General features: G+C 45.3%; 1 protein-coding gene and 1 long non-coding RNA gene across 3 annotated transcripts; both read left to right on the top strand.

Annotated features, from left to right (window-relative positions):
* The first annotated feature begins 2329 nt into the window (after positions 1-2329).
* LOC308574248 lies at positions 2330-11123 on the top strand. Its single transcript, XR_014002381.1, has 2 exons — positions 2330-3538; positions 10966-11123. It is a non-coding gene; the product is annotated as an uncharacterized lncRNA (long non-coding RNA).
* A 2363-nt stretch (positions 11124-13486) lies between these two features.
* On the top strand, positions 13487-25863 carry GOT1L1 (glutamic-oxaloacetic transaminase 1 like 1). Of its 2 annotated transcripts, none has more exons than XM_081171751.1 (9): positions 13487-13702; positions 15984-16165; positions 16437-16563; positions 17592-17704; positions 18855-18947; positions 20412-20562; positions 22403-22568; positions 23665-23807; positions 25618-25863. In XM_081171751.1, the coding sequence occupies exons 1-9, from the start codon at positions 13591-13593 to the stop codon at positions 25821-25823; spliced, it is 1293 nt and encodes a 430-aa protein (XP_081027877.1). In that variant the 5' UTR covers positions 13487-13590; the 3' UTR covers positions 25824-25863. The 2 variants fall into 2 exon arrangements, with proteins under 2 accessions (XP_081027877.1, XP_081027878.1); XM_081171752.1 differs by having other exon boundaries at positions 13660-13790.
* Positions 25864-27088: the final 1225 nt, after the last annotated feature.

The raw sequence follows: 27088 nt of genomic DNA on the forward strand, positions 1-27088 counted from the left end.
TGACCCCGTGGGTTAGGGCGCTGTGGGCTTTTCACTGCCAAACATTAAAGGGGGCCTTTCCCTGGTGTTTGGCACTGGTCTGAAGTGAACTGGATGATGTTGGATTTTTGGCGAAATCTTGACCCTGAGATTAATAGCCTCATGCTCTACTTTATGAGCCTTCTGAGCCTTGTCAAATGCTGACAGCTTCTAGGAGCCACAGGTGAGAGCTGGGTGCAGGGTGGGGGTCAATGTGCCCCCCACCAGAGGCATTACCCCTCCTCTAACACCCTATACACTCAGGGGTGGAGCTTCAAGCTCTGGTGGGGGCGCGGGGCAGAGAGCAGGCCAGGGCATGGCTGGTGCGCGTTCTGGGGGCGTGGCACTCCCCTCGCACCCCTGTTCCTCCGCCAGTGCATACATTCACTGTACACTTGTGTTTTGGTCACCTTATGAAGAACAAAGGTCTGCTGCCATCTGCTGGATACAGGTTTCTCTTCATGAAACACAGGCTAACAAGATGACTTAAAATGGACACGCATCCTTCCATTCTGTGCCCTTGAGTACTTTCATGTGTCATAAAATCAGCTGCAGTCCAGTTGGGACAGCACAGTTAATGTATAAAAGCCACAAGCATGAGCTAAAGCTGAATCTACATTTATTTCCCCTTCCTGCAAATGGGTAATAGGCGATAAAGTCATAAGAAATTTACACCGTGTCAGCTCATCAGTCGCATCTCTAGCTAAAGGTTGCCAACTTTTTAATTGGTCCCTGTAACCATTTATTTAACTGCCGTTTAATATGCAGCAGTTAAGACAGGAACTCGGGAACTGTGATGTTCCAGATGTTGTACTCCCAACTCCCATCAGCCCCAGCCAGTAGAGCCAGGAATGATGGCAGTTGGGAGCCTAGCAACATCTGGAGGGCAAAACGTTCTCACCTGTAATATTTACTGTGGTAGAGGGCAAGCTCTGATATGCCTTGGTATGACTAGAAAGAAACTCTGCACATGCTCAGAAGTGCTGGCATTCTTGAGTGTTCAAAACAGGTTCAAGTGGCATGCTGCACGTTCACGGACTAAGGACTCCCTGAAATCTGATGGTGGGACCAGCGAAGACTCTTTGCCAGATACTCTAGAGAAGCCATTGCCAGTTGAGAGTAGATGACTGAACAAATAGCCTGAAGTGGTATAACACAACTTTTTCTCTCCGCTGTTCCTTATTTTCCAAAAGGAAACACAAATTCTAGGTAAAGCACACCTGGAACCCATGGAATCTTGTGGTGGCGTGTATGAGTATTTGGGGGAAAGAGACAAAGTTTGTGTGTCTCCTACATCAGGCTTAATTTTAGCCCTTCAGAGGCTTTTAGCTTTTGTTTCACTTGTTGGGCATGCCATTCTATAAGCTGCTTTTGTGAAAAGAATTAAGAATAGATGCACTGGAAATTTGAGTTTATAGCAATAATTATAGTAACAAAATGCATAATTAGAAAGACTTTAGAAAACCATCAGTCGAGGTTGAAGGAAGATTAGGCTGTGATAGCCAAAAATTTCAAAAGGGTGTTATGCTGGAAAATATGTGTAAAAACTAATAAAAAAATATTTTTTAAAAATAATAATTTTAGCCCTTCAGAGGCTTTTAGCTTTTGTTTCACTTGTTGGGCATGCCATTCCATAAGCTGCATTTTTCTAACCTTACATATACAAAACTGACATACAGCTCATTGAAGAACCAGCTACCACTAAACACGATGGCCCTCACCATTAAATACAGAGGCATTAGTAATGATTTCAAGCTGGCAATAGTAAATTCTCAAAAAGGCGCCTTCAATCCCACCCACGACCACCTGTTCTATAGGGGAAGTCCTTGCCTGAACCTTGCCAAACCTTGGCCACCGGAGGCATCTAGCAATGGCAATGCTTATCACAGGGATGGGGAACCACCAGCCAACCTGTGAACCAGATGCAACCCCTCTGGGGTCTCCCCATCAGGCCCTTGCACAGCCCCTTCCCTGCTGCAATTATGCCTGTAAAATGTAGGGCAGCATGTTTGCCTGCTTTATCTGATTTGGGGCTTGGTCCAGCACTTCCAAGTGGATCTGATTTGGTTCTGAGCCCCAAACCAATTGGGAGAGTCATGCAGTCGGGGTGGCAGGAGAAGGAGCTGCACGAAGCTGCCTGTACACCTGTCTCTTCCTGCTCCCTGGTCCTCCCCCTCAGACTGCCCCCCCATTTTGACAATCCCAGATCATTTTTTTAAAAATACATTTTCATTAAATAAATGTTATTAACATATAAAACACATACATATACATTTACACAATTACACAATACATGTACATAACACACTACCTTATATTCATAACATAAAACATGCCTACATTGCTCTATATAATACCTGCCTATACTGTACATATCAACATAGCTACACACCTACCTCACACGGACACCCACCAAGGGACTTGACTTCCAGCCGTTCTTGTTGCGCTACTTTATTTTTCCAACTAGCGTAAACACATTTAATTACTTCTTTAATCTGTTCTTTTATCTTAACTTTACTCTCCTTTCACTCTAATCATTTTCTGGATTCACTCAATATCTGTCAAAAATTCTACTTCTTCCACATAAATTTTGATATATTCCTTAAAGATAGCCCACTCTTTATTCACTTTTTGTACCATATCTCCTCTTATCCTCCCTGCTAGTTCGGCAATATGGAAGTATTCCATCATTTTAGATAACCAGTCTGTTTTAGTTGGGATGCTGTGCTTTTCCAATTTTTGGCAATCAATAACCTGGCCGCCGTAGTTGCATACATAAATATTGGTCTGACCGTTCTTTTTATTTCCTCTGACATGATGCCTAGGAGAAAGGATTCTGCCCTCCCCAAATGAAAATCTAAACATCTTTTTCAATTCATTATAGATATTTTCTCAGAATCCGTTGACAGTCCCAGATCAATCTGTGTGGACCCAGTGTGATTGGGGGATACCTCAACTCAATACAGCCAGCGCCTGGATCCACTGGGCAGCCCTAGAAGAAACTCTTTTATTGTAGCCAACTTTTAAAATAAAAGGAGCCAGTGTGCCAGTTTCCAGCATCAGGTTCTTCTTACAAACGCCAGCCTTTGCTGTCATTGTGACGTCACTTCCTGCTCTTGCTTCTATTCTCTCCACCAACATCCAACTTAACTGGCACAGAACTCTTTGTGCTGTTGAGACCATTGGCTGCGCTCCCCTATTAAAGGAAGGCTCTCTGCGCAACCCAGGACATTTCTTTCTTCATTCTCCTCCTCACCAGTTTGCCCAGAGCACTTTTTGTTAAGGGAAGGAGGCGATGCCTTTCAAAGGAGCACAATTGTGCTGCTGTTGGTTTTTCTACTTCGTCCTGCCTTGCAACTCTCTTTTCCAAGGCTATGGACCTGGGGACTACGGGGCGCCAGAAGTGGATTATTCAAATGAGGCAGACTTCGGGGAGAGCAATTATGGTCAGGACGTGGAGCAGTATGGTCCTGAAGCTGCAGGAGAAACTGCAGCTGAAGCACAAACACAAGCACAAGCAGTAAGTTGTGTTCATTTATTTCATGTGTAGTAAGTTAAATTCAGGACCCTCTAAGTAGCACATGATAAATAACATGGGAACATAGCAACCTGCCTGGCACTGAATCAGACCGCTGGTGCATTTAGTCTACGGTATTATCTACCATGGAGATGCGGGTGGCACTGTGGGTTAAACCACAGAGCCTAGGACTTGCCAATCAGAAGGTCAGCGGTTCGAATTCCTGCGACAGGGTGAGCTCCCGTTGCTCGGTCCCTGCTTCTGCCAACCTAGCAGTTCGAAAGCACGTCAAAGTGCAAGTAGATAAATAGGTACCACTCTGGCGGGAAGGTAAACAGCGTTTCTGTGCGCTGCTCTGGTTCACCAGAAGAAGCTTAGTCATGCTGGCCACATGACCCAGAAGCTGTATGCCGGCTCCCTCGGCCAATAAAGCGAGATGAGTGCCGCAACCCCAGAGTCAGTCATGACTGGACCTAATGGTCAGGGGTCCCTTTACCTTTACCTTTTATTATCTGCCATGACTGGCAGCAGTTCTCCATGGTTTCAGACAGTTTCTCCTGCCCTACCGGGATATATTCTGGGGGTTGAACTTTGGATCTACGTACAAGGCAAATGCTCTGCCACCAAGCTATGTCCCTTCCCCGAAGTTCCAATATCTGGGAATACCTCTTGAAAGGTGGCATATAGGTTAATTGAACCAGTAATCCTCAACCTTTTCTAGCTCAGGACTAACGTTTAACCCAAACGTGCCTGTGGGAGCCCCCTTCTTAATTATTATTTTTATCATATATCTGTATAGTTGGTAGCACTGCTGTTGCAACCCACCTTAGATCAGGTCATGGCTGAGTAGTGGGTCCCAACCCCTCAGTTGCGGACCAATGCAGTAAAACAAATAGTTGGTTTTAGTATTTTGTAATTTGGTTAAAGGGGGGAATACTTTAGGTAAATTAAAGAGAATTCCTTGCATGTCTATATCCAGGTTTGGGGCAAGTACTCTTTGTTGAAAGAGGCCCAGCAGAGATTTAAAATCACAAAATATGCCATAAAAGAAAGCATGGAGAATATTTCTTGCTTTAAAATATTCCTTTCTAAGTTGCTTCCAAAGCCCCCCACTTCCCTCATCATAGAAAGAAACCACATGTAAGTTAAAATGATTTACTTACAAACTTTTCAAAGGTCAGATTCATGTGCTTTTCCATATAGCAGCAAGGAAAGTCAGGCAGTAAAACTTAGGTTAGTTCCAAAATGGTAAAGGTTTCTAAATTATTTGTATAGAAACACAAAGATGGTTTGCGTAAGCTTGGAGCATCCAGCTTAGACCTCCTTACTGGAAGGGTTCTCATGGTGGAAGAGAGAAAGAACAGAATTGGGTAGCCCTTCCTCCCAAGCTAAGGGGGTCTGACTTAGCTAAGCAAGGCAGGACAGCTTACTCTATGGTCTTAACCCCTTCATGTATTAATTAAAGTTAAGTATGTTGGTTATATGAGGCTGATTTATCCCACACCAGTAACCTGGACCAAGTTGTCTTACCTACCAAGGACTCCAAGTGGAGCTCAGCCTTTGTTATGGCACACGTAGGCCCAGCTTAGTGCTTTCCAGATGTTTTGGATTAAAACTCGCCTCAGCTGGAAGGCACCTGGCTGGGGAAGGCTGTTGCAGCATTTGAAAATGGCATGTGAAAGACTGTGCCACCTATTTTTTAAGCACACCTCACTGTTTCATCATTGAGTTTTCAAGGTGGCTGTTCCCTCATGGGCAGCCTTCTGTGAGCTATATGTTAGTGGTGGGTGGGGCTAAAGGCAAGAAGTGGGTGGAATAACAGATGGTGACTCTTACTGGTTTAGCTACAATGCTCACAGTTTAAGGACACATTCCAGGCAGGCAAAAGCACTTGTGAGGGGCACACAGCAGTCTGGTGAGGTATATGGCCCTGGGGAAAGAAAGACAGGGCTGGGTGGGGATTCACTTAGCCCCTGGTCCTGAGGTTTTCACTCCTGTTCTAATTTAGATGCTCATTTAGTTTGTCTGGGGACCTTGGGAGGAAGTGATCATGTCCTCCTGGGTTTCATGATACAGAGGCAAGGGAAAGTTTAGTGTAGTTGGACATGCACTCTGAACGGATTTCAAAAAGCTTAAGGAACTACTGGGTGAGATTCCGTGACCAGAAATATGCCAAGAGAAGGTAGTCTAAGAAGAACTGGAGTTTTGTAAGGGTGAAATATTGAAGGCACATATGCAGACAATTCCAAACAAGAGAGAAAAGAGGGAGGAACCTAAAGAAACCAGTGTGACTGCATAAGTTGCTGCCAGGTGAGCTGTAATGTCAGGGCATGTAAGAGAAATTGAAGAAATTTAAAGCTCAGTGTCTGAGCTCCCTTCTTTTTGCTCTGGAGCTTTCCCCACAGAAACCCGCTATTTAAAGCCCAATCTTAGCCAACATAAATCCATTGAAAGCTTGAATTGATGTTTGCTCCAATTCAGCTTTAAAGAGCTGGTTTTCATAGGGACAGCTCAGCCCCGGCCATGCACCCCACCCCAAAAATTGGCCAAGAGGAAGTGTGGACCTCCAGCTGGAAAATAGTCTTGAATTATATATAATGAATTGATATATAATGAATTGAAAAAAGGTATTTAAATATACCCTCTTGAAGAAACCAGAGGCCTTTCTCCTGGGCATAGTCGGCCAATCGGTGTTAAAGAAGGACAGAACTTTCTTTATGTATGCTACAACAGCAGCAAGAATACTTATTGCAAAGTACTGGAAGACACAAGACTTACCCGCTTTGGAAGAATGGCAGATGAAAATGATGGACTATATGGAGATGGCGGAAATGACTGGCAGAATCCGAGACCAGGGAGAAGAGTCGGTGGAATAAGATTGGAAGAAATTTAAAGACTATTTACAGAAATATTGCAAAATTAATGAATGTTAGAATGATGTTTGATTGAAGTTAAGTGGTTTCTAGCTGTAATGGTTTAAAAGAATATGGAAAAACTGGATTTTTAATAGGTAAAAATTTGATGTTACAATATATTAAGATTAAAGATCAGGATAATAAGGAGGGAAAGGAATTGCTGAACTAATAAATTGAACTGGAATACAAAAAAGGGAGGTATGAGGAGGTCCGGGAAACAAGTAAATGAAAGATAAGTGACGAAAAGATGGAATTATTTTTAACTGTTTTTTATTTTGGATTTTTTCTTTTTTCTTTTTTATTATGTAATACTGTGAAAACTTTAATAAACATTTATATATATATATAAAGAAAATAGTCTTGAATTGGGTCAGTGGCATAGGAGCAAAGCACTGCGAGTCCTCCCTCACCATCTCTCAATTTATCAAGACTCAGGGGAAGATGGCTGCCTCCACTGTCACAGTGAGCACCCACAGTGCTGGGCACGCACAGTGTGGCGCCCAAGTCAGCGCCCTTGCACCTGGGAAGGCTGAAAGTGTGACCTGAATACACCAGTGCCCTTCCCTCTGGTGCTTCACAGCAACTGGTGTTGACAGGTGTACTTCCAACGCTATGCAAGTCTTCTCAGATGTAATCTGCCCTGGGTTTGATGGGGCCTTTCTCAAGGATATGGAGCAGGCATCTCCACACTCGGCCCTCCAGATGTTTTGGGACTACAGTTCCCATCATCCCTGACCACTAGTCCTGTTAGCTAGGGATGATGGGAGTTGTAGTGCCAAAACATCTGGAGGGTCGAGTTTGGGGATGCCTGATATAGAGGATTTTGTTGTTGTACAGCTATTGCTCTTGTCAGTCAGGTGTGGCCTTCCAGATGTTACTGAGCCACAACTCTCATCATCCCTGGCCATTGGCCATGCTTACCATGGCTGGTGGGAATTGTAGTTCCACAACATCCGGAGGGACAGTCTTGCTGCAAAGCAAGAAGTAATTCATTTCTGATGTTAGTGTGCTGGGTGAGCGCGTGGCTATATATAGGACTTTTTTCAGCTGGAACTCACTGGAACTCATTTCCAGCACCTCTCAGGTGAGTTCTGGCACCTCTCTGTTGCTATTATAAGAGAACAAGGGAGGTGTTCATGGTGAGTTCCAATACCTCTTTTTCTGGAAAAATAGCACTGGATATGTTATAATGGGCTTTTGTTGGCAAAGCTAAGTATTATGTTCATGCAGAAGATGTGATTAATTTGATTTTGTTTTTATTGAAATATAGCAACTCTTTCCCATGGTTGTCTTCCTCGTAATTACCACTGACCACCCTCAGGGTTGGTAGTTGGCATGCTTGGTCTCCCACCAATGGCTCCTTCCCATTGCTGCTGCCATCAGCATGGCTTTGCTGCTGTTAACTGCCATCAGTCACTCGCCTCTGCCCATCCCTCCTCCCCACAGGTATTCTGTTTACCTGGTGGCACTGACTATGGTCAGTTCCATGTTAGGGATGGGTGACTCCATCTCTTCCTCTCAATTTCTCAATTTCTCTAATCTTAAACTCGGTTTTCTACAATAGTTTGGGATTGCTTTTTTAAAAAACAAAAGTCCTCATGAAAATTCAGCAGCATTTTAGTGCTAATTTATCCTAATGTACTCATTTTTGTAGGCTGTTTTGCCTAATGTACTCATTTTTGCAAGCCTTGTTTCCATAATAATTATTTTTCCACTAATGTAATGCATGTTGATGTTATTTTCAGTAATATATGCATTCATCTGTCCATTTCACCCTACAATTTGCATTTTGGATACAATACTTGGCTGGAAAACTGCATTGCAAAATTCAGACAAGTGTGGATTTCAAATGACAGTTGTGTTTTGATTTGCATATTGTTCCAAAAACTATGATTACGTAGATTTGCCTTTACATGCAAACTAATTTGCATTTCTCTCCCTGTCCCTCCTTCTGACAGCCCTTCCCTGTATCTGAATGATACTGCTTTGGCCGCATAAGCAACAGCCCAAACACTGGACGAGAGAGAACTAGCTTAATAAATCCTATAGTAACTTGGCTGTTGGATATGGCAAGACATTAACTGTTGTAAAATGGTTGGATGCCAAAATGCTGATACCAAATATCACCTGGCCAAATATTTGTGCAGCTAACAAATTTTCAGAGTTTTTGAAGTCTCAAGAGTTCATACAAGACAATTTTAAGTGGTGATGATTTCAGTCCTATTCAAAACACATGGGTTTTAGATAATAGAATCATAGAATTGTAGGGTTGGAAGGGACCACGAGGATCGTCTAGTCCAACCCCCTGCAATGCCACCAATTTTTTTTTGCCCAAAGATTAAGAGTCTCATGTTCTACTGACTGAGCTGGTATACTGCAGGTATAGCAGTGTGAAAGGGTCATTGGACACAGGCACTAGCATTCTAATCAGGCATCATAATCACGTCTGAACACACCCTTTGTGAATCAATGGTTAGGGCTGACCCTATCAGCCAATCAGCCAATCCCCTCTGCTGGAGAACAGAACTCTGCATGCCTCGTGACCTGCCCTTGTCCCATCACTAAGATGCAGTGAAGGATGCTAACCCATTACTAGTGTTGAAGCAAGATTCAGCTGCCATTCTGGTTGGCTTCTGTATGTGGAATGGGGAGAGGGTACCACTTTGTCCTTGCCTCTCAGGCAGCAAAATGTCTTGAGCCAGCTCTGCCAATGGAGCTGTACAGTTCACCTGCATGTCTGGGGTTAAAAATACAGTGGTGCCTCGCAAGACGAAAAGAATCCGTTCTGTGATTCTCTTCGTCTAGCGGTTTTTTCGTCTTGCGAAGCAAGCCCATTGACGGATTAGCGGATTAGCGCTATTAGTGGCTTTTAGCGGCTTTTAGCAGCTTATCTGCTGATCGGATCAGCTGATAAGTGGCTTTGCGGCTTAGAAAAGGGGGGGAAGGAAAAAAAAACCAGCAGGAACTCGCAAGACATTGTCGTCTTGCGAAGCAAGCCCATAGGAAATTCGTTTTGCGAAGCACCTCCAAAACGGAAAACTCTTTTGTCTAGCGAGTTTTCCGTCTTGCGAGGCATTCGTCTTGCGGGGCACCACTGTAATAATCCCAGAAGTTGCTGTTTTGCATTGAGGTTTGACTTATACTGTGACCAATGAATTCTGATTCCCTCTGCTGGCTTCTTTGGAAGAGTGGGATATTTTGAACTGATTTCTGTAGCAGCATTTCAAGACAGGCTCCAGTGGATTGAGCAGAAGAGACCGAGAGTGAGTCCAAGGGTCAAGGAAGTGGCTTCTACACGTGCTGTAGAATGAAGTGAGAGGCAGATGGGGCTCATCCACTAGCTCATCTAGTAGAAGGAAAACTCTGACCCTGAACCTCCACTGCCTTGTGGGACGTATTTGGGAAAAGAAAAGGCTATAAGGAATGTTGTTGTTGTTGTTTAGTCGTTTATTCGTGTCCGACTCTTCGTGACCCCATGAACCAGAGCACGCCAGGCACTTCTGTCTTCCACTGCCTCCCGCAGTTTGGTCAAACTCATGCTGGTAGCTTCAAGAACACTGTCCAACCATCTCGCCCTCTGTCATTGTGCCCTCCATCTTTCCCAACATCAGGGTCTTTTCCAGGGAGTCTTCTCATGAGGTGGCCAAAGTATTGGAGTCTCAGCTTCAGGATCTGTCCTTCTGGTGAGCACTTGGGGCTGATTTCCTTAAGAATGGATAGGTTTGATCTTCTTGCAGTCCATGGGACTCTCAAGAGTCTCCTCCAGCACCATAATTCAAAAGCATCAATTCTTCGGCGATCAGCCTTCTTTATGGTCCAGCTCTCACTTCCATACATCACTACTGGGAAAACCATGGCTTTACAAATCCAGAATGGAGTCCCTAAGACGGTTCAATGGTGTTTTGTACACCTCTGCCTGGCATCTCCTTCAACCAAGCTGCTGCCAGATATATTGCTCTGCTTTTGTTTGGACCACATCAGCAAGTCCGAGAGGGGTGGTGGCCTTGTTGTCTGGGCAACCAAGGATCTCCATACACACCATCATGGCTTGCGCTCCAGCACTTCAGTGCTGCTAACGAAGTGGTTTGACTTCACCCCCAGAGGTGCACTCACTCCATTGACCCTTGAGATGGACAGATGCCAACAACAATATATTTCAAGCTAGCTGTTGAAGATTAATGTGGTTTTAAAAGAAGAAGCAGCAAGGATAGTCATTGTGGTGCCGTCCACATGTTGAAGAACTGCAGCTCCCACCACTTCTGGCTATTGCCCATGCTAGCTGGGGCTGATGTGGGCTGCAGTTCAACAACACCTGGAAGGCCACAGGTCCCACAGCTCTGTATGAAAGCATTTTTGCCCTCTCTTCAGCTCACAAAGCTCCCAGATGGGCTGAATAAGGAAAAAAATAGAAATGAAAAGGTGGCAACAGCAGTTAGCACCTTCAAACTGGGAATCTTAAGTTTGTACCAACTTGAGCTCTCAAAACTGATCTTTTGCTGTATCCCCCATCCTTAGGAAGAAGAAGCTAATCAACGATGATGTCCCATTTCCTCGTTGTGGCAAGCATCGTCTGGAGGAAGTCTGTCAAACGAACAGCTTCAGATGGTTCCAAATGCTACCAACAGATTATATTATGGAACGGTTATTAAATATTTGTTAGAGGAGGAAAAAAAGCTTCTTCTCTTCCAGTCTGTGCCATGAGGTCCTCTTGGTTTGGCGGCATTCTGTGGTTAAAATATTACCAGCCCACTATATATTTTGGAAAATTATTTCTCCATATATACTTGATCTTGGCCAAAAGGCTGAGAAGCCTATGTTTTCTATGCATTCAGATGTCTCTCGAGATATCATCTCCAAATTCGCTGTGAGGATTCCCAATGTGTGTGTGTGTGTGTGTATCTCTGGCTGCCATTTTGTATCCAGATGGCAGACTGAAACATCACTTTGGCATAGGTTCAGCCACCTTTTGAGATATTGTAACCAAACTTAGTACAAGGGTTCCCGAGGTGGGAATGGTGGTTTTTGCCGATGTTTGGATGTTGGGTGCCATTTTGAATCAATATGATGGATCAAAATGTGACTTTGCACTGACTTAACCCTTTTTTGGCATAAGGGGTCCAAACTACACCAATCTGGACACCTCTGAATTTTACACACACACACACACACACACACACACACACACACACACACACACACCATTTGGTGGGTCTTTACCACATTTAGTGGGACAGTTCCAACCTGCACCAATTTGGATGCCTCCTAAGATATCATTGTGAAACTTGGCACAAGGGTTTCTGAGGTGGAAGTGATGGTCTTGGATGCCAGACACCATTTGGGGGGCTAACCACATTAACCCTAAACATTAGCTCTCCCTCCCAAAAAGTTGATTTGAGGACAGCATGTACTCCCTGGGTCAGGGTAGAGCCCTGGGTTGGTTTGTGCATGCATGCATGTGTGTGCACAGCCCCCAAACTCACAAATTACACTCTTATATTCTTCTTCTTCTTCTTCTTCTTCTTCTTCTTCTTCTTCTTCTTCTTCTTCTTCTTCTTCTTCTTCCTCCTCCTCCTCCTCCTCCTCCTCCTCCTCCTTCTTCTTCTTCTTCTTCTTCTTCTTCTTCTTCTTCTTCTTCTTCTTCTTCTTCTTCTTCTTCTTTGAATTTCTCTCCATTGGTAAGCTGTGTTTGGATGGTATACTCAAGCAAGTAAGCATTAGCAGCAAACATTCATAATACTAGAACTCGGAGACATTGGTGGAAACTGAATGTTGGAAGATTCAGAACTGACAAAAGTAAGTATTCCTGAATGCAGCACACAGTGGAATTCGCTCCTGCAAGAGGTAGTGTTAGTCACTATGACCCAAGGTCACTGGATGAACCAGTGATTGATTGATCCTAACTAGGCTCTAACAACTGCACCACACTCCTCCATGCAAAAAGACTTCTGAAATAATTACATAAGCTGCATTGGGACCCTTTAAAGGGTGTGTGTAAAAAAAATGGCACATTTTATGCAATGTGTTACTGGTATTCATGCAATGAAGAGGCCTGTCTGAAGGGCTGCTATGCAGAAGATGAGCAGATTAGAACCCAAGGACATCTGATGAATGCTGGAAGATTCAGGACAGAGAGAAGAAAGTACCTCTTCACACAGAGCTTAGCTAATTGATGGAATTCATTTCCACAGGAATTAATGACGGCCACCAACTTGGATGGCCTTAAAAGATGATAAGACAAATTCCTGGGGGGTAAGGCTGTGTTCTGCCTCTACTAATGGGGGCACTTGGGTCCTGCTTGTGAACTTTCCATAGGCATCTGGTTGGCTACTGTGGGAACAGAATGCTGGACTGGATGGGACTGATAAAGCAGGTTGGTCTTAGGCTGTTGAACGTAATGTTCACCAGGAGCAAATAAGGGTCATTCTCTGTGCCTGGGAGCAAAGAGAGCTACCCCCACTGACAATGGCCCTACCTGCACTATACATTTGAAAGAGCATCATACCACTTTAGTCAGTCATTACTTCCTCCCCCAAAAAATCTGGGAACTGTAGTTAAGGGTGCTGAGAGTTGTTAGAAGACCTCTATCCTGCCCCTGGGTCTACCTGTCTGGAATTTGGCAGGGTTAACCTTCTCTTTAGTCTGTTTGCTTTTGGACTATCCTTGGAGGCATGGCCATGAGTTACCACACGGAACTGCTGCACTTCAGAATTTACCACTGCCCTAAGCATCAAAAAGTCTGATCTGGGTCTGATCAGGCCCAAATCCAGGCCACCCAATTGGATCTGAACTGAATCGGGAAGCTGCGGCTTGCACAGCCCTAACTTTCACGCAATGGCAAATAACTTTATACGGGGTTTTTCTCCCCCCTCTCCCCTTTGGTAGAGGAGAAGAGAGGGAGCAGTCCCAGAGAATCATGCATGTTGGATTTTACTAAGTGGGCTATTTTCTATCCAGGTCCTTACTTTGGAATGTTTGAGTTTAAATGCACATGGTACCCCAGGAAACAATTGTCTTACAGTTCCATGAGATGGAGGGTCAATGTGGGTTCTTCTGGAGGACTTTAAGCAAGTATGTTGGCCCCACTGTTGGAGCAGAAGAAGGTGCAAGTGAAAGCTTCATTTGTCTTAGCCAGGCTGGGCCATGGCGACTCTTTCGGTTTTCCTTGATGTTCCATTAGCCAAAGCAGCAGACGTTCCCTTGGATGCGTACAGAGCAGATCCTTCACCCCAAAAGGTGTACCTTGGCCATGCAGGTAGATTTCCTAGCCAAGCCTAGCTCCTTCCAACAATATTCTGTTTCAATAGGGAAGGTTGCACAACTTAACTCCAATGTTGTCACAGGTGAGAAGAAACATTCAGTGACCATGGTGTTGTAGATGTGAGGCACATAAGGAATCAACCTTTTTCTGCTCTTCTGAGGTTAATGGCTTACTGTTTCTTAGCCACCCAGACGACTGTGATTTTGAGAGGCAAAAACATAAGACATATAGATACATTGACCTAAGTGTACAAAGTACTTTCCAAGAGGACAGTCCCCTGCTCCCAAGCGGCTTCCAGTCTAAAATTATAATGGAATGGATACTGTAGATGCAACCGAGGAAGGGGAGCAGAGGGAAGCAATATGTGGTTGTTAAAGTTGCATGGGTGTTTAGTTTGTTCCAGTAGTGCATGGGAAGTCAAGGGTTGAGCCAACAGAAAAGGTGGTGTCCGGGGAGGGCTTTGAGGAAAGCTAGCACCCACAGGATGGCAGTGACGCCACGGGACGCAGGTGGCGCTGTGGGTTAAACCACAGAGCCTAGGACTTGCAGATCAGAAGGTCGTGGTTCGAATCCCTACGACGGGGTGAGCTCCCATTGCTCAGTCCCTGCTCCTGCCCACCTAGCAGTTTGAAAGCACATCAAAGTGCATTAGATAAATAGAAACCGCTCCAGCGGGAAGGTAAAGGGCGTTTCCGTTTGCTGCTCTGGTTCGCCAGAAGCAACTTAGTCATGCTGGCCACATGACCTGGAAGCTGTACGCCGGCTCCCTCAGCCAATAAAGTGAGATGAGCACCGCAACCCCAGAGTCGGTCACGACTGGACCTAATGGTCAGGGGTCCCTTTACCTTTACCTTTAGCACCCACAGGAGTTCTGGGAGGGACTTCTGAGCATACAGACAGAAAGTGCAGAGCCTTTCTATATTTTGATTTTATATCTGAACACCCCCTTTCCAGCAGGGAAGTTAGCTGAAAGCAGCTCTGAGTGATTAACGAAGGATTAACCAATATAAAGAACACTTCCTAATTCAGAACACACACACCAAAGATTCAGTAAGCACAATGAATGAATCAGAAGTATAATTCATATGCTAAACAAATCAAAACAGTATCAGTTACATAAAAAATAAATCATATATGCCAGGAACATCAATCAGCCTGCAGCATAAAGCAAAACAAAAAAACTCCACTAAGCAGGCCATTGTCATGTCTCATCCAGGGGGAATACACACATCTCCCACCTCTCACCGGGGGGTGGAGGGCAGGTTTGACCAACAGATTCTCACCCTAAGGCAGAAACCAATTCTCTGAGTGCAGCCAACCAGCAGGCAGACTAACTCCACATAGTAACGGCTAAAGCCAGGGGCGGGCCAGGGGGGGGGGGCGGAGAGAGAAGGAGATATTTTTTAAAGTATGCAACACCCCACACCCCTCCTGTTTCCTACTCATAGATACAAGATCCACAACAGCAGGCTTTTGAGGGAACAGGAGAACTCTGGACCTGGGTTCAAATCCCCACTCAGCCATGAAGTTCGCCATGTGTCCTTGGGCCAGTCCTTGCCTCTCAGCCTAACCTACTTTGCAGGGTTGTCGTGGGGTAAAGTGGGGAGGGGGAGAGAACCATATATGCCACCCTGAGGTCCTTGGAGGAGAAGTGGGACCTAAATGAGTCAATAAACATAAGGGTGGTGGAGCTAGAGAAGTGAGGGGGTCATGGGTCGGGTTGCATTAGGATGTGAGATTGAAAGTGAGGGTGCGCGTTCATGGAGAGATTCGAAGATAATGACAAGGAGCTTTGTGCTAGATCCAGGAGCCAACCAGAATCCAGTAGCAGAGAACTGGAAAGTGATGCATGTCATCAGAAGGGCAAGCTGGGGCAGGTGAATCTATCAACATCAGTTTCTCATTTCCCCCGAACTTAAGTTCAGATTTCCACATTCTCGTTGAGATTTTTGTATTGTTTCAGAAAATATGAATTAGATAGGTTTGCCTTTAAATGCTAACTGGAGCAGATTTCATCCCCATCCCTAGTGATGAGAGAGGCACATAACTTTGGCAGCGGACGCAAGCTGCAAAGACACAAGGTGATTACCGAGAGAGAAAGAGAGGGCCATATTTTTTTCAACTGTCAACAAGATCAAATAATTTGGAACCTCCAAAGTCCCTTATGGATTCAGAACTGAAACACAGCATGACCAAACACATGGGTGTGCTCTCCTGTTTTTGTCTCTGAAATGTTGGTGGGTACAGCTTACATCAGCACTGCCTTTCTTTGCAGGCTGCCAGACAGATCAGGAGGAAGTTTGGATCCCACCAGTGGTAAAACGAATCCTGCTTCAAATTCCTGAGGACCCAACACTGAACCACGAATACCTCCCACAGCTCGGAATTTTGGAATTCACCCGAGCAGCCATGGAGCTAGCTATTGGCAAGGACAGCCACGCTCTCCTAGACAACAGGGTAACAGCTTTTATCAGCAACAGCAGCTAAATTAGAAGTCAGCTCCGTGCTAATTAAGCCATTCTGTACACAAATTAACCCTGTGCTTATCCTGTACCTTAGCTTCACTTATGTGGTCCTTCTGTCTAGAGATGTTGGAGAATTATGACAAAAACAGAACTGGGAGCTGCAGCGGAACATGGCAAATGCAGGGCAGAATGGAAGTTGATGCCTTCTTAAATCCCTACTCTTGCCCCGTCTTGACTTACCCAAAACCTTCCTTTGTAAATAGGCATGTGGTGTTCAGACAAATGGTGGAACCGGAGCCTTGTGGATTGGAGCTGAATTTCTCCACCAATGGTACAAGCCCAGCTACTGCACAGCTCCAGCAACTGTTTTGATCGCCGCACCCCACTTAGGTATATAAACTGTTGTTGTTTTCCCAGCACCACTTTGATGCGTAGCCCTACAGTTGAAGCTGCAAGTCCATGGGAAATGTTGCTGTGATTTAAAAAAGAATCCCAATCTGTAGCAGTGCCAGCAGTGCAGAAAACATAATCTAGAGGGCACACACACCATATGTTTAAAGTACTATGATACCACTTTTAAAACTTATTGCCTCCCCCGAAGAATTCTGAGAGCTGTTCCATACTACCCAACTATCCTGCTTTGAGCGAGACATCCCAGATTCACAGTAGCTGCCCCGGCTTCTGTTTGAAATCCTGGATTCCTCACCTCCTCATCCTCGTCTTCTGGGGCAGCCATGGCAGCCTCCACAACCTTCTCTGCCACTGCTGTACTCCCAGAAGTGGGCACAGCACATCTGGAAGTACACCTCTGAAAGTGAGCATACCAATTCTGGTGGCCAGGGAGAGACCAAGTAGGCTCAAAGATTGGAGCGAAGATCAGGTGGATGGGTGGGGGTGAGAAAGAACGTGGATTGGGCAGGGAATGGGCGAAAGAGTGGTGAGATCAGGCAGGGAGGACGTGGGAGGGGTGTTCTGCTTTGCCGCCCTGAAATGTTGGATGGTATGTAGTTCAATAAGGGTGCTGAGAACACGTAGGAGACCCCTGTTCAGAGCTTCAGAGTTTCGGACTGTATTGCGAGAGTCAATCTCTTTGCATTGCTTTTGCTGAAGCCATGGAGCCTGCATTCGCTCCATAAGATGCACACACATTTCCCCTTAATTTTTGGAGGGGGAAAAGTGTGTCTTAAGAGCGAAAAATAAATAGACTCAGGCAGAGGTCTTTCCCAGCCCTTCTCCCTGACATCATTTACGTAATTAGAGAATGAATCTTGGGCCCTCTGCATTCAAGCATGTGCTCTACCACTGAACTCTGCCCCATTCCTCATCTCTTACATGCGAGTGCATCCCTCATTTTCAACCAAAAAACAAAGCTGGCACAAAACAAAGCTCCCACAAGCTTCCCCCTTCTATCTTTTCAGACAATCTTGGTTGCATATTCCAAGTTGCTGGCTTTTCAGACATCCGTTCTTACCACTACTGGGATCCCATCAAATTGACTGTCGACACAGAAGGATTCCTGGAGGAGCTGCAGGTAATGTCCTGAGAATAAAAGACTACTGTACTTGATCAGCCAGAGCTAGAGATGGATTGCACTCACCCTTACAGATTCTTGCAGTGAGAATGCTGGGATGAAACCAAGCTTGCACTGGAAGCTGATGTGTCTGTGTGGGAAAGAATAGGGAGAGAAAGGAACCGCTAGACTATCCTTTCTTGCCTAGCCTGTGCTGACCTTCCTCCATGTACTATACTAACATCCTTAGGGTTGCTTGCCCCACCGACAAGTAACTGTGTCTTAGCCTGGCCTACTTCACAGGGATGGTGTGTGCACTCTGACCCCTGCAGCAGTGCCCACCCAGTTGTCAACAGAACACAGGAAGCTGTGTCATCTAGCCTAGTATTATCTACCCTGGCTGAGCCTCAGTCTGAAGTCTTCCTCATTGTCTGCCTCCTGATGCTGCTAAGAGATGCTTGGCCTTGAAAAAGGTCTATAGCTCAGTGAAGGAGGCAGCTGCCTTATATACACAAGGTCCCAAGTTCAATCCCCGGCATCTCCAAGCAAGGCTGGAAAAGACACTTGGCTGAAATCATGGAAATCAGTTTCAAGTAAGCATAGACCATACCAGTTATGGGCTCATCCACATGCCCTCTTCCCCTGCCGCCTTCCCCTGGGAAGACCCAATTGTTATCACTGAATCAGAGCAAACATCATTTTTCCCAGATGGAGGTTTGTTTGACCTTGTGCCAACGAGTGGGCTTTTTCCCCTGGGAAGAAACGATGGGGCAGGAGGAAAACCTCTCAGATCCACACTTTCTAACCTCAGGGCAAATGCAAGTCTAGATGAGCCCTGAGATGAGTATAAAGCAGCCTCCTTTGTTCCTTTGTAACACGGGACCTCTTGTAAGCAACACATGTATTCTGACACTGAGCTATAGTGTCGTGCCCCTCGCGCTCATGTGCCCGATACAAACCATCGCTCCTGTTCTGTGTCCCTAGCGTTTTGTAATCAGAAGTGCACTGCTTCTGAATGTGAAGGTTTTATACTTCAGAATAATAGCAACAGCCATTGATAAACCATAACATTTGCCTCAGGCAATCCCAGTTTTCTTCCCAGACTTCTCCCCCACCCAACCTCTGTGACCCCCAGTGTTTTAAATCAACATAAGGGTTGGTTTGGTTTCAGGATGCACCAGAAGGCTCCATCGTGTATCTGCATTCTCCTGAGGAAACTGGCTTGACACCCAAGCAGTGGGAAGAAGTTGCAGCAGTGATGGAGGTAAATATAGGAATCCACTAGAGAGGCCAATGACTGGACAGACCAGGAATATGGAAGCTGCAGCCCTCCTGATGTTCTAGGAGTCAAACCACTTTAAACAGGCATGGCTTCCCCCAGAGAATCCTGGGAAATGTAGCTTGTTGAGAGTGTTGAGAATTGTTAAGAGACCGCTGTTCTCCTCAAAGAGCTACCATTCTCACAGTTCTCTGGGAAGAGGGATCGATTGTTAAACCACTCTGGGAACAGTAGATCCATTAATGGAATAGAGGTCTCCTAATGACTCTCAGCAGCTTAACGAAGTAAAGTTAGCCGAATTCTTTGGTGGTGGAGATGGTGATGTGACTGTTCAAAGTGATATGATCAGGCACAGGCAAACTCGGCCCTCCAGATGTTTTGGGACTACAACTCCCATCATCCCTGAGCACTGGTCCTGTTAGCTAGGGATGATGGGAGTTGTAGTCCCAAAAAATCTGGAGGGCCGGAGTTTGCCTATGCCTGGGTATGATGCTGCTTTAAAAGCATAGGGGATATGGGGCCTGTCTGATAGTGGGGAAATGGAAATTTGTTGGGAAAAGGGGCATACTATGGAGTGGAGTGGTTAGAATCCTGGGGAGAAGCACTTGACACCCAGTTTGTTGCAGGTCCTACTTGGGAAAAAGGATAATGTGCAAGTATATCCCATGCTTCACTGCAAATAATTATGCCATCCCCACTTCCAAGAAGTGAGATGTTTTAGGGCACAACTTTAGGGTTTTTCTTGTTCTTTCGATGAGTGGACACTTAAGAGACTTCAGCTCTGTTTGTAACACTGGCTTGATTTACAAATTTACAAGCAAATCACAGCGGAGGCAAAACAGGCTGCACATTCACCAGAGACTACATCCCAAAATCTTTCCCTTTCTCTTCCATTAAAAAAAAAAACCTACTGCCTGCCTGTTTTCCCCATGCACATTCTGAGATCCCGCCTTGCAGGTGAATTGTGCATTCAGGAAATAACATCAAGCCATTAGGAAGAACATTAAGCTTCCTTAGTCAAATCCTAGACACCCATCAAGAGGCACTTTTAAGCAGCCTTGTAAATAAGACCATAAAAGTCACTAGCCTGCCTAAAAGAACAACACAAAACCTCTATTCTGCTGGAGCTCCAGTCCTCTTACAGCAGCCTGCTATATTTTTGTGCTAGGCATAGAGAAGGGGGCTTCCCTGCTCTGATAGCAAATTTGCTTTGTATGCTGGGCTACAGAGAAGGAACAGAGTGCTCCATCCATCCTCCTTTACCTCACTCACTCACTTCTATGGAATTCCGTTTACTGACCCACACACAATTTCTTGTCACGATTGCCAGGCTAGTGTTTCAATGCAAAGCTGTTTTTAGGTAAACCCATAGCTATCGTTCACAATAATGTCACCCAAATTCACAACGCATCTGTTTCTTCTCTCTTCCCACCTCTTTTGGGTCCTTAGAAAAAGCACCTCTTCCCCTTTTTCGACATCGCAGCTCAAGGACTGGCTTCAGGAAACTTGGACAAGGATGCCTGGACAGTGCGGCATTTTGTAGCAAAGGGATTTGAGCTTCTGTGCGCTCAGTCTTTTTCCAAAATGTTTGGCCTATACGGTAGGACTCTCATGGTCACACTAAGTGGGTCTTAGGCAGACCAAGCATCTTGGGGGAGGGCAGTGGAATCACAAGAAACCCCTTTCACGCTGAAGAGCAAAAGCATGCATAAGAGGATTGTGGGATCATCCCAGGTAACGTCGTCCCCTATCACCGTATCAGGAACCTGTGTTACATTGCTCCAAATCCATTGCTGCCGTGTGTCTTCATGGCGTGATGCAGGCCTAGGCAGCACAGCTCTGCACCCCCCTCGCATATGCTCTCAGTGCATGAGTCTGTTTGTTTGTCACTTGCATTTAAAATCTACCCGTCATCATGGGGACCCAGGAGCTGTAAGATAAAGTAGGTGTCACATAGTTGGGAAGGCTGCCTGGAAGTCCATGACTGCTCTGAAAAGATATCATACCTATATTTAAACGCTAGAGGTCCTCAAAGACAAGAGAAAGGAGTTCAGAAATTAGCGAGTAACAATGAGTGCACTCACTCCGAGTTATTCTCTTCTTTTTCTGGTAGAAATCCTAGACTTCAGCTTGCCACATCAATGCCCAGTTTATATCACATTTATGCTTGTGATGATTTTATGGAGTGGTTTAAAAATCCACTCCTATTGTGTGCCATCCAAAAGCGCTTCCAAAATTGGATTGAATGGGAGGGGTAAAAACTGACTGATCCTCTTCAGGAACTAATCACATAGAAGAAGAGCCGTAGCTCAGTGGGAGGGCATTTGCTTTGCATGCAGAAGGTTCCAGGTTCAATCCCCAGTATTTCTGATTTCGGCTAGGAATGTCCCCCACCCAGGGACGCGGACTTATAAAAAATATTGGGGGGGCCCGGGAAAGCTCATGAATAATAAATAAGCTCATGAATATGCAAATAAAGTGGCTCCGGCCCTAAATAGGGCAAGCCACGCCCCCCCAGCCAGCCGATTGGCTGGCTGGGAGGTGTGGCCAGTCGGGATTCCCCTGTTCTCGCGGGATTTCCGGCAGTGCCTTGGCGGTGGTGCTGCGAAGCAGCGAGGCAGGAGCCCCCGCCATTAGGGCGCGCGGCTGGCTGGCTGGCTGGCGAAGGAGCAGGTGGGGAGGAGGCGGGGGACGGCGGCGGCGCTCTGCTGGAAGGGCGCCCGAGATTATTGGGGGGGCTGAGCCCCCCCCAAAAAATTTTTGAGGGGGCTCGAGCCCCCTCAAGCCCCATGGAGTCGGCGCCTATGCCCCCACCTGAAGCACTGGGGAGTCACTGACAGTGTAGATTTCGGTTTATTAAATCCCACCACAAAAAGCCCCAAAGTGATTTTACAACCAGTATTAAAATCCAATGATAAAGATGCACAAGCATATTAAAAAATAATAATCATAAAGCAGACTTCCAATCACTGGTACTGCCCAGTACCCAGTAAATCAAAACCCTGCGGAAAGCCTTTCATATATATCGAGCTATTATAGAAAAGGTATGTTCTCTCACGGCCAGCCTCTGAATGTCCTTCAGAGCTGGCATACAGAGAAGGAGCTCAGGTGACGATCTCAGGGCAGGTTCATATGGTGAAAGTGTAGACGACCGTATGGCTGATGGTCCTGAGTGGACTGACTCAGGACCAAGGCATGCTCCTATATTCCTTTGAAAGCTTGGGTGGGTTGTCCTCTGGACTGGCAGCCTCAGGGATACTCCCTGCAACTCCCACCAGCCCCAGCAATTTCTGAATTTGGTGGAGGAATAGGAAGTGTAGTCTGAAGCTGTTCTGTGTGGGGAGAGATGGCTGCGTACGCATGTAATTGATTGGTATACAATTGATTTGGCAACACCATCTTCAACATGCCCTGTTCCCTTTTGCTATTATTTCATGCAGAGGAGCGGGTTGGAAATCTCATTGTGGTGACGAAAAACAACCAGACACTGATCAGAATCCAATCCCAGCTGTCCAAGCAAATATGCATGGCGTGGTTTAGCCCCACCAGCTTGGGGGCAAGGGTCATCGCAATGGTGCTGACCAGCCCTGCACTGCTGTACGAGTGGTAAGAAGGAAGGCAGGTAACTCCGCGGTCGGGGCTTGTATTGGACAAAAAAAAGCAATCGTCCAATACAGACTGCTGCTGTTTTGTGAATATTTTGATGCACCTGTAATGAAGATATTTCCCAAAATAGTTTTGCACAATTGCAATTGTGAGTGGGAAAAGGCAAGAGAAAAGAGGGAGATGAGCAACCCAGGCAAGGGTTGAATAAATATTCTGCAGGCACCAGTGCTGTAATAGCATTCAGTGCAGGAGTGAGAAGCCTGCAGCCCTCTGGACTCCATTTCCCATCAGTCCCAGCTAGTGTGGCTGCAAGCGGTACCAACTATGATCACCCGTTTTATTTGCCTGGACATTTAAAATGTTGGCTACGCTGTTGGTTTGCTCTGTTGTGTTAACTGGTTCATGAACTGTTTTATTGATTGTTTTGTTTTTGTTGCATTTTTGTATTTTGTCTTGGTATGGTTGGCTTATTCATGCCTGTAATATTCTGCCCTGGTACCCTTAAGGATGAAGGGATGATCGGGAACATTTAAAAGCACTCAGAGATCTCATATACAGATTATATCATTAGTATAAAAAATTAGGGTTGTCCACTTGTCAAAAGAAATCAGGAATGGTTAATTTATGGGTGGTTGACTGGTTCATTCATCCACTCTTTAAATCTGCATAGATGCCTATACATAAGACCAGCTGCTAAAGCAAAAAAGCCTCTTTCTTTTTTAGAGGATTCGTGGACATGTCACAGCAGGTACTACTGTGAAAGGAGAAATGCCTCATTCTTAAAATCTATAGATGTCTAGATCCAGGGATTGGTTTGATTCTGGTTTGATATCGTAATTTGTATGGATTGCTCAAACCACAGTTTCTTGGTATGGATATCAAAAGGAAACTGTGGTTTAACTGAACATTGAATTAAAGCATGAAAGCGAAGGGAGGAAAGAAATAATGTGGGAGTATGTGGACGCATGACTCATTCCTAGTTCAACAAACTTTAGTTTGTTGGGCTGTAATCATTATGTCTGAACCAGACTTCACAGCCGTTTTGAGGAGAGAGCGGGGGGATCTCATGCCATATCTTTTCTATCCCTGTCCTCAGGAAACAGAGTCTGCTGAAACTAGTAAAGAGAATTATGCTGATTAGAGAAAAACTGAAGGAAAAGCTGCGTATCCTGGGGACCCCGGGTTCCTGGGAACATATCACAGCCCAATCAGGAGTCAAAAGCTTTATCGGGCTCCTCCGTATGTATCCAATAAGCCTATTCTCTTGCCAGTGGAAGTCGGTCCATTAGGGCAAATGGGACACTGCTCCACCACTTTGGTCTGCCTTAAGTCAGCCCCCACCTGGCTGCCTTCTTACTTAAAACCAGTCCAGAGGCTGGAGGGAGTGGCTATCTGCTTCCTCCTCCTTTGACTCAGTGTTTGCCTTGTAGAACTCAGCAGAGAGGAGGATTTGTGTGGACAAATCTAGAATTAGTTGGCTCTGCCTGCCATTGGCTCTTGCTCTGTCTACTGTTCACCTCCCTGCCTTCCTCCCTACAAGGCCCAACAGGCACCAGCCACCATTGTCTGTTGCTGAGCCCAAGACAGGTCTGCATCTGGACTGTGCCCTTCCTAAGCACTAGGCTCAAACCTTACCAGGGGTATGTATCTCTCTTTGCTCCCTGCTTCGCCATGGTGAGTTGCCATTGATCTGGATGCATGGTAGAGGAACCACAGGACTGCTTCACTGTGTGTTTGGCGTGGTCTGTTCACCTGGAAGTAACTTCCATCTCACATCTCTAAACTGCCCTTAAGAGATAGAACTCAAATAACATGTGTTGAGGAGGGGAAATCACAGCCTCTGCACTGTTTTCTATATGCTTTTTAAAAGGTGGAAGTTGGAGGTGCAACAAACCATTGCAGCATGAAGTGCTTTTGTTCAGGGTTCCAGTCTCTCCCATTTGTTCCCCTTCCCGTGGTTTTCTGTTTTGTTCCCCAGCAGTGAGTCATAATTCTGTAGCCACTGAGCACACTCATTGAGCTGTTTCCCAGTCCCAGTCCCATCCACTGCCCCACCTGTCTCCCAGATCATTCCCTATTCCTCCTACTCTCTTGGTCACTCCCCTTTCTGTTCAGCTGCTCAGATGCCAACCCTGAGTGCACCAGATTCCTACTGAGATTGAGAGTCTATACACATGCAACTTCCTGGCTCACATACCACTCACAGGGCAGAGCCACCAGAAGGTGGAGGTGAAGACTCCACACCTGCCTATAAGAGATCTTGGGATGGGGGCCCATGATCTCACTTCCCTCTCTAACTTTTGTTTATGTTCAAGGGATGGAATCAGAGGTTACAAGTAATTTGCGGGGGGGGGGGATCATCCCCCAGACCTGCAGATTTCACCCCAAAAACATGTATTGAGGTGTGCAGGTCCCCAAATCTTTGTTGGATTGAGGTGGATGCTTTTAATATGTGAGTCATGCTTTGAAATGTTTTCATTCTAAACAAAATGTTTCTCCACAAAGTCACAATTCATGAATAATTACAAAAGCTTTGGATTCTGCACTAATTAAATTTCCCAATTAGCTAGCTGTATTAGAGTTAAATAAGAAATTGAAACGTCCACTTCATTCAGACTGGGCATGGAAATGAAGCAAGTTCTCCAGTTCAGAGATTATCTGAGTGAACAGGCAGAATCAGGAGAATGGCAGGACCATTTTTTGAAAAATAAAATAAGTTAGATTAATGGTTTTATTTTTTCTGTGTCTGCTGCCTGGAATCCTTTGGGAGAAAGGGTGAGATATAACTTTTTAATCATCATCATCATCATCCATTACACTGGGGATGGGAAATTCTCGAAGCTGCAGATTTGCATCATGTCAGCCCTAAACTCTGTAGCCATTCAAGCTAAGTAAACACATTGTGCATTATTTGTATGCATTATTTGTATGCATGCTTCATTTGCATCCTGTGTGTTTCGTAATTCTTTTGAGGTTGTTTGCAGTGATGAGCCTTTTGATCATAGCTGGTTTTATGCCCAGGCCAATACTGTTACTTATTTCCTGCCAGCTTCCCAAGTGGACTTCCTGGCGCAGCACAAACATATCTACCTCCTCGCAAACAATCAGATCAACATCTGCAGCATTAATTCAAAGAACCTGGACTATGTCGCATGGAGCATCCATGAAGCAATTGTGACCACGATCCCTCAAGTCCAAAGTGAGCTCATGGAGTGGTCGAGTGAGAGCCATGAACCTTCAAGAGAGTCCACCTGAATGATTTTTTAATAGGTGCAATAAAACTTTGTTTTGCAAAGCCTCTGTATAAGATTAGATCAAAGGTATTTGTTTGGACTTCAAGCCATGAATAATTTCTAAAAACATAATCTCCTATTCTGGATGCAAAATGTCAAGTTTGCTACCCAGCCACCATTGATCATTAAAACAATCTGTTGTACTTTACTACAAAGCCATCAAAAGCCACCTTTTCAGTTATGTATTTGTTAGCTAATTTAAACAACAAAGCCCCTTTTCTTGATTTGATTGCTTTGCATCACTTCCAAACTACAAGTGATAATTGCTGCACATAGAAAACAACATGTCAGAATGAAGGCTCTCTTTAGATCTGTTTCCCCCTGCCATCTAGATTTTTAGGTGGAGGGTCAGAGGATGACCTAAAGGTCTCTGGTACAACCCCCTGTTGATGCAGGAGATCCACAGCTGCAGCATCCCTGCTAGGTGACCATCCAGGCTTTTATTGGAAACCTCTGCTGAAGAGGAGTAAACCACCTCCAAGGCAAACTGTCCCACACAGCTTGTACCGTCAAGAAGTTATTTGGAATGTTTATTTTAAAAACCCTGTTCTTGCCATTTGAACAATATATGTTCAAATCCTGACCTTTGGAGCAACAGCAATCGACTTTGCCCCACCTACCATGTCGCAGCACTTTAAATATTTGAAGATGGCTATCATATCACCAATTAAGACATCTATTATCCAGGTTGACCATAACCTGTGACTTCGACCTTTCCTAATAGGGCACAGTGTCCAGGCTCTTCATCATGTTTATCACCCTCCTGTGGACACATTCTAGCTCCTCTGTGTTCTTAAATATCTGCACAGAGAACTGAACACAGTACAGTGATTATCTGCACTTACCTTTCCTCTGCATTTTCCAGACATGGCTCACACTTTAAAGCTCTGTGTCCAAGTGCCACACTATTAATGGGGGGGAGGGGGAAGCTGGGACGGCATACCCTTTAGTACTCCCAGAAAAAAAGCACTGCTTGTAGTCCTAATCCCACTTACCTGGACGTAAGGATGGACAAATCTGCCATTTTATTCTCTAATGAAATTTAGAGATACAGTGGTACCTCGGGTTAAGTACTTAATTCGTTCCAGAGGTCCATACTTAACCTGAAACTGTTCTTAACCCCAAGCACCACTTTAGCTAATGGGGCCTCCTGCTGCTGCTGCGCCACCAGAGCATGATTTCTGTTCTCATCCTGAAGCAAAGTTCTTAACCCAAGGTGCTATTTCT

This window comes from Podarcis bocagei (assembly GCF_964188305.1).
Source record: "Podarcis bocagei genome assembly, chromosome: 15".
In the NCBI taxonomy this organism is placed as follows: Eukaryota; Metazoa; Chordata; class Lepidosauria; order Squamata; family Lacertidae; genus Podarcis; species Podarcis bocagei.

Bases quoted from the DNA above. Each gene is read 5' to 3' on its own strand.
- GOT1L1 (XM_081171751.1), top strand. From the start codon at position 13,591: ATGGCGACTCTTTCGGTTTTCCTTGATGTTCCATTAGCCAAAGCAGCA. The intron at 17,705-18,854 runs GTAATGTCCTGA...GTTTGGTTTCAG, and splicing joins GATTCCTGGAGGAGCTGCAG to GATGCACCAGAAGGCTCCAT. The intron at 22,569-23,664 runs GTAAGAAGGAAG...CCCTGTCCTCAG, and splicing joins CCTGCACTGCTGTACGAGTG to GAAACAGAGTCTGCTGAAAC.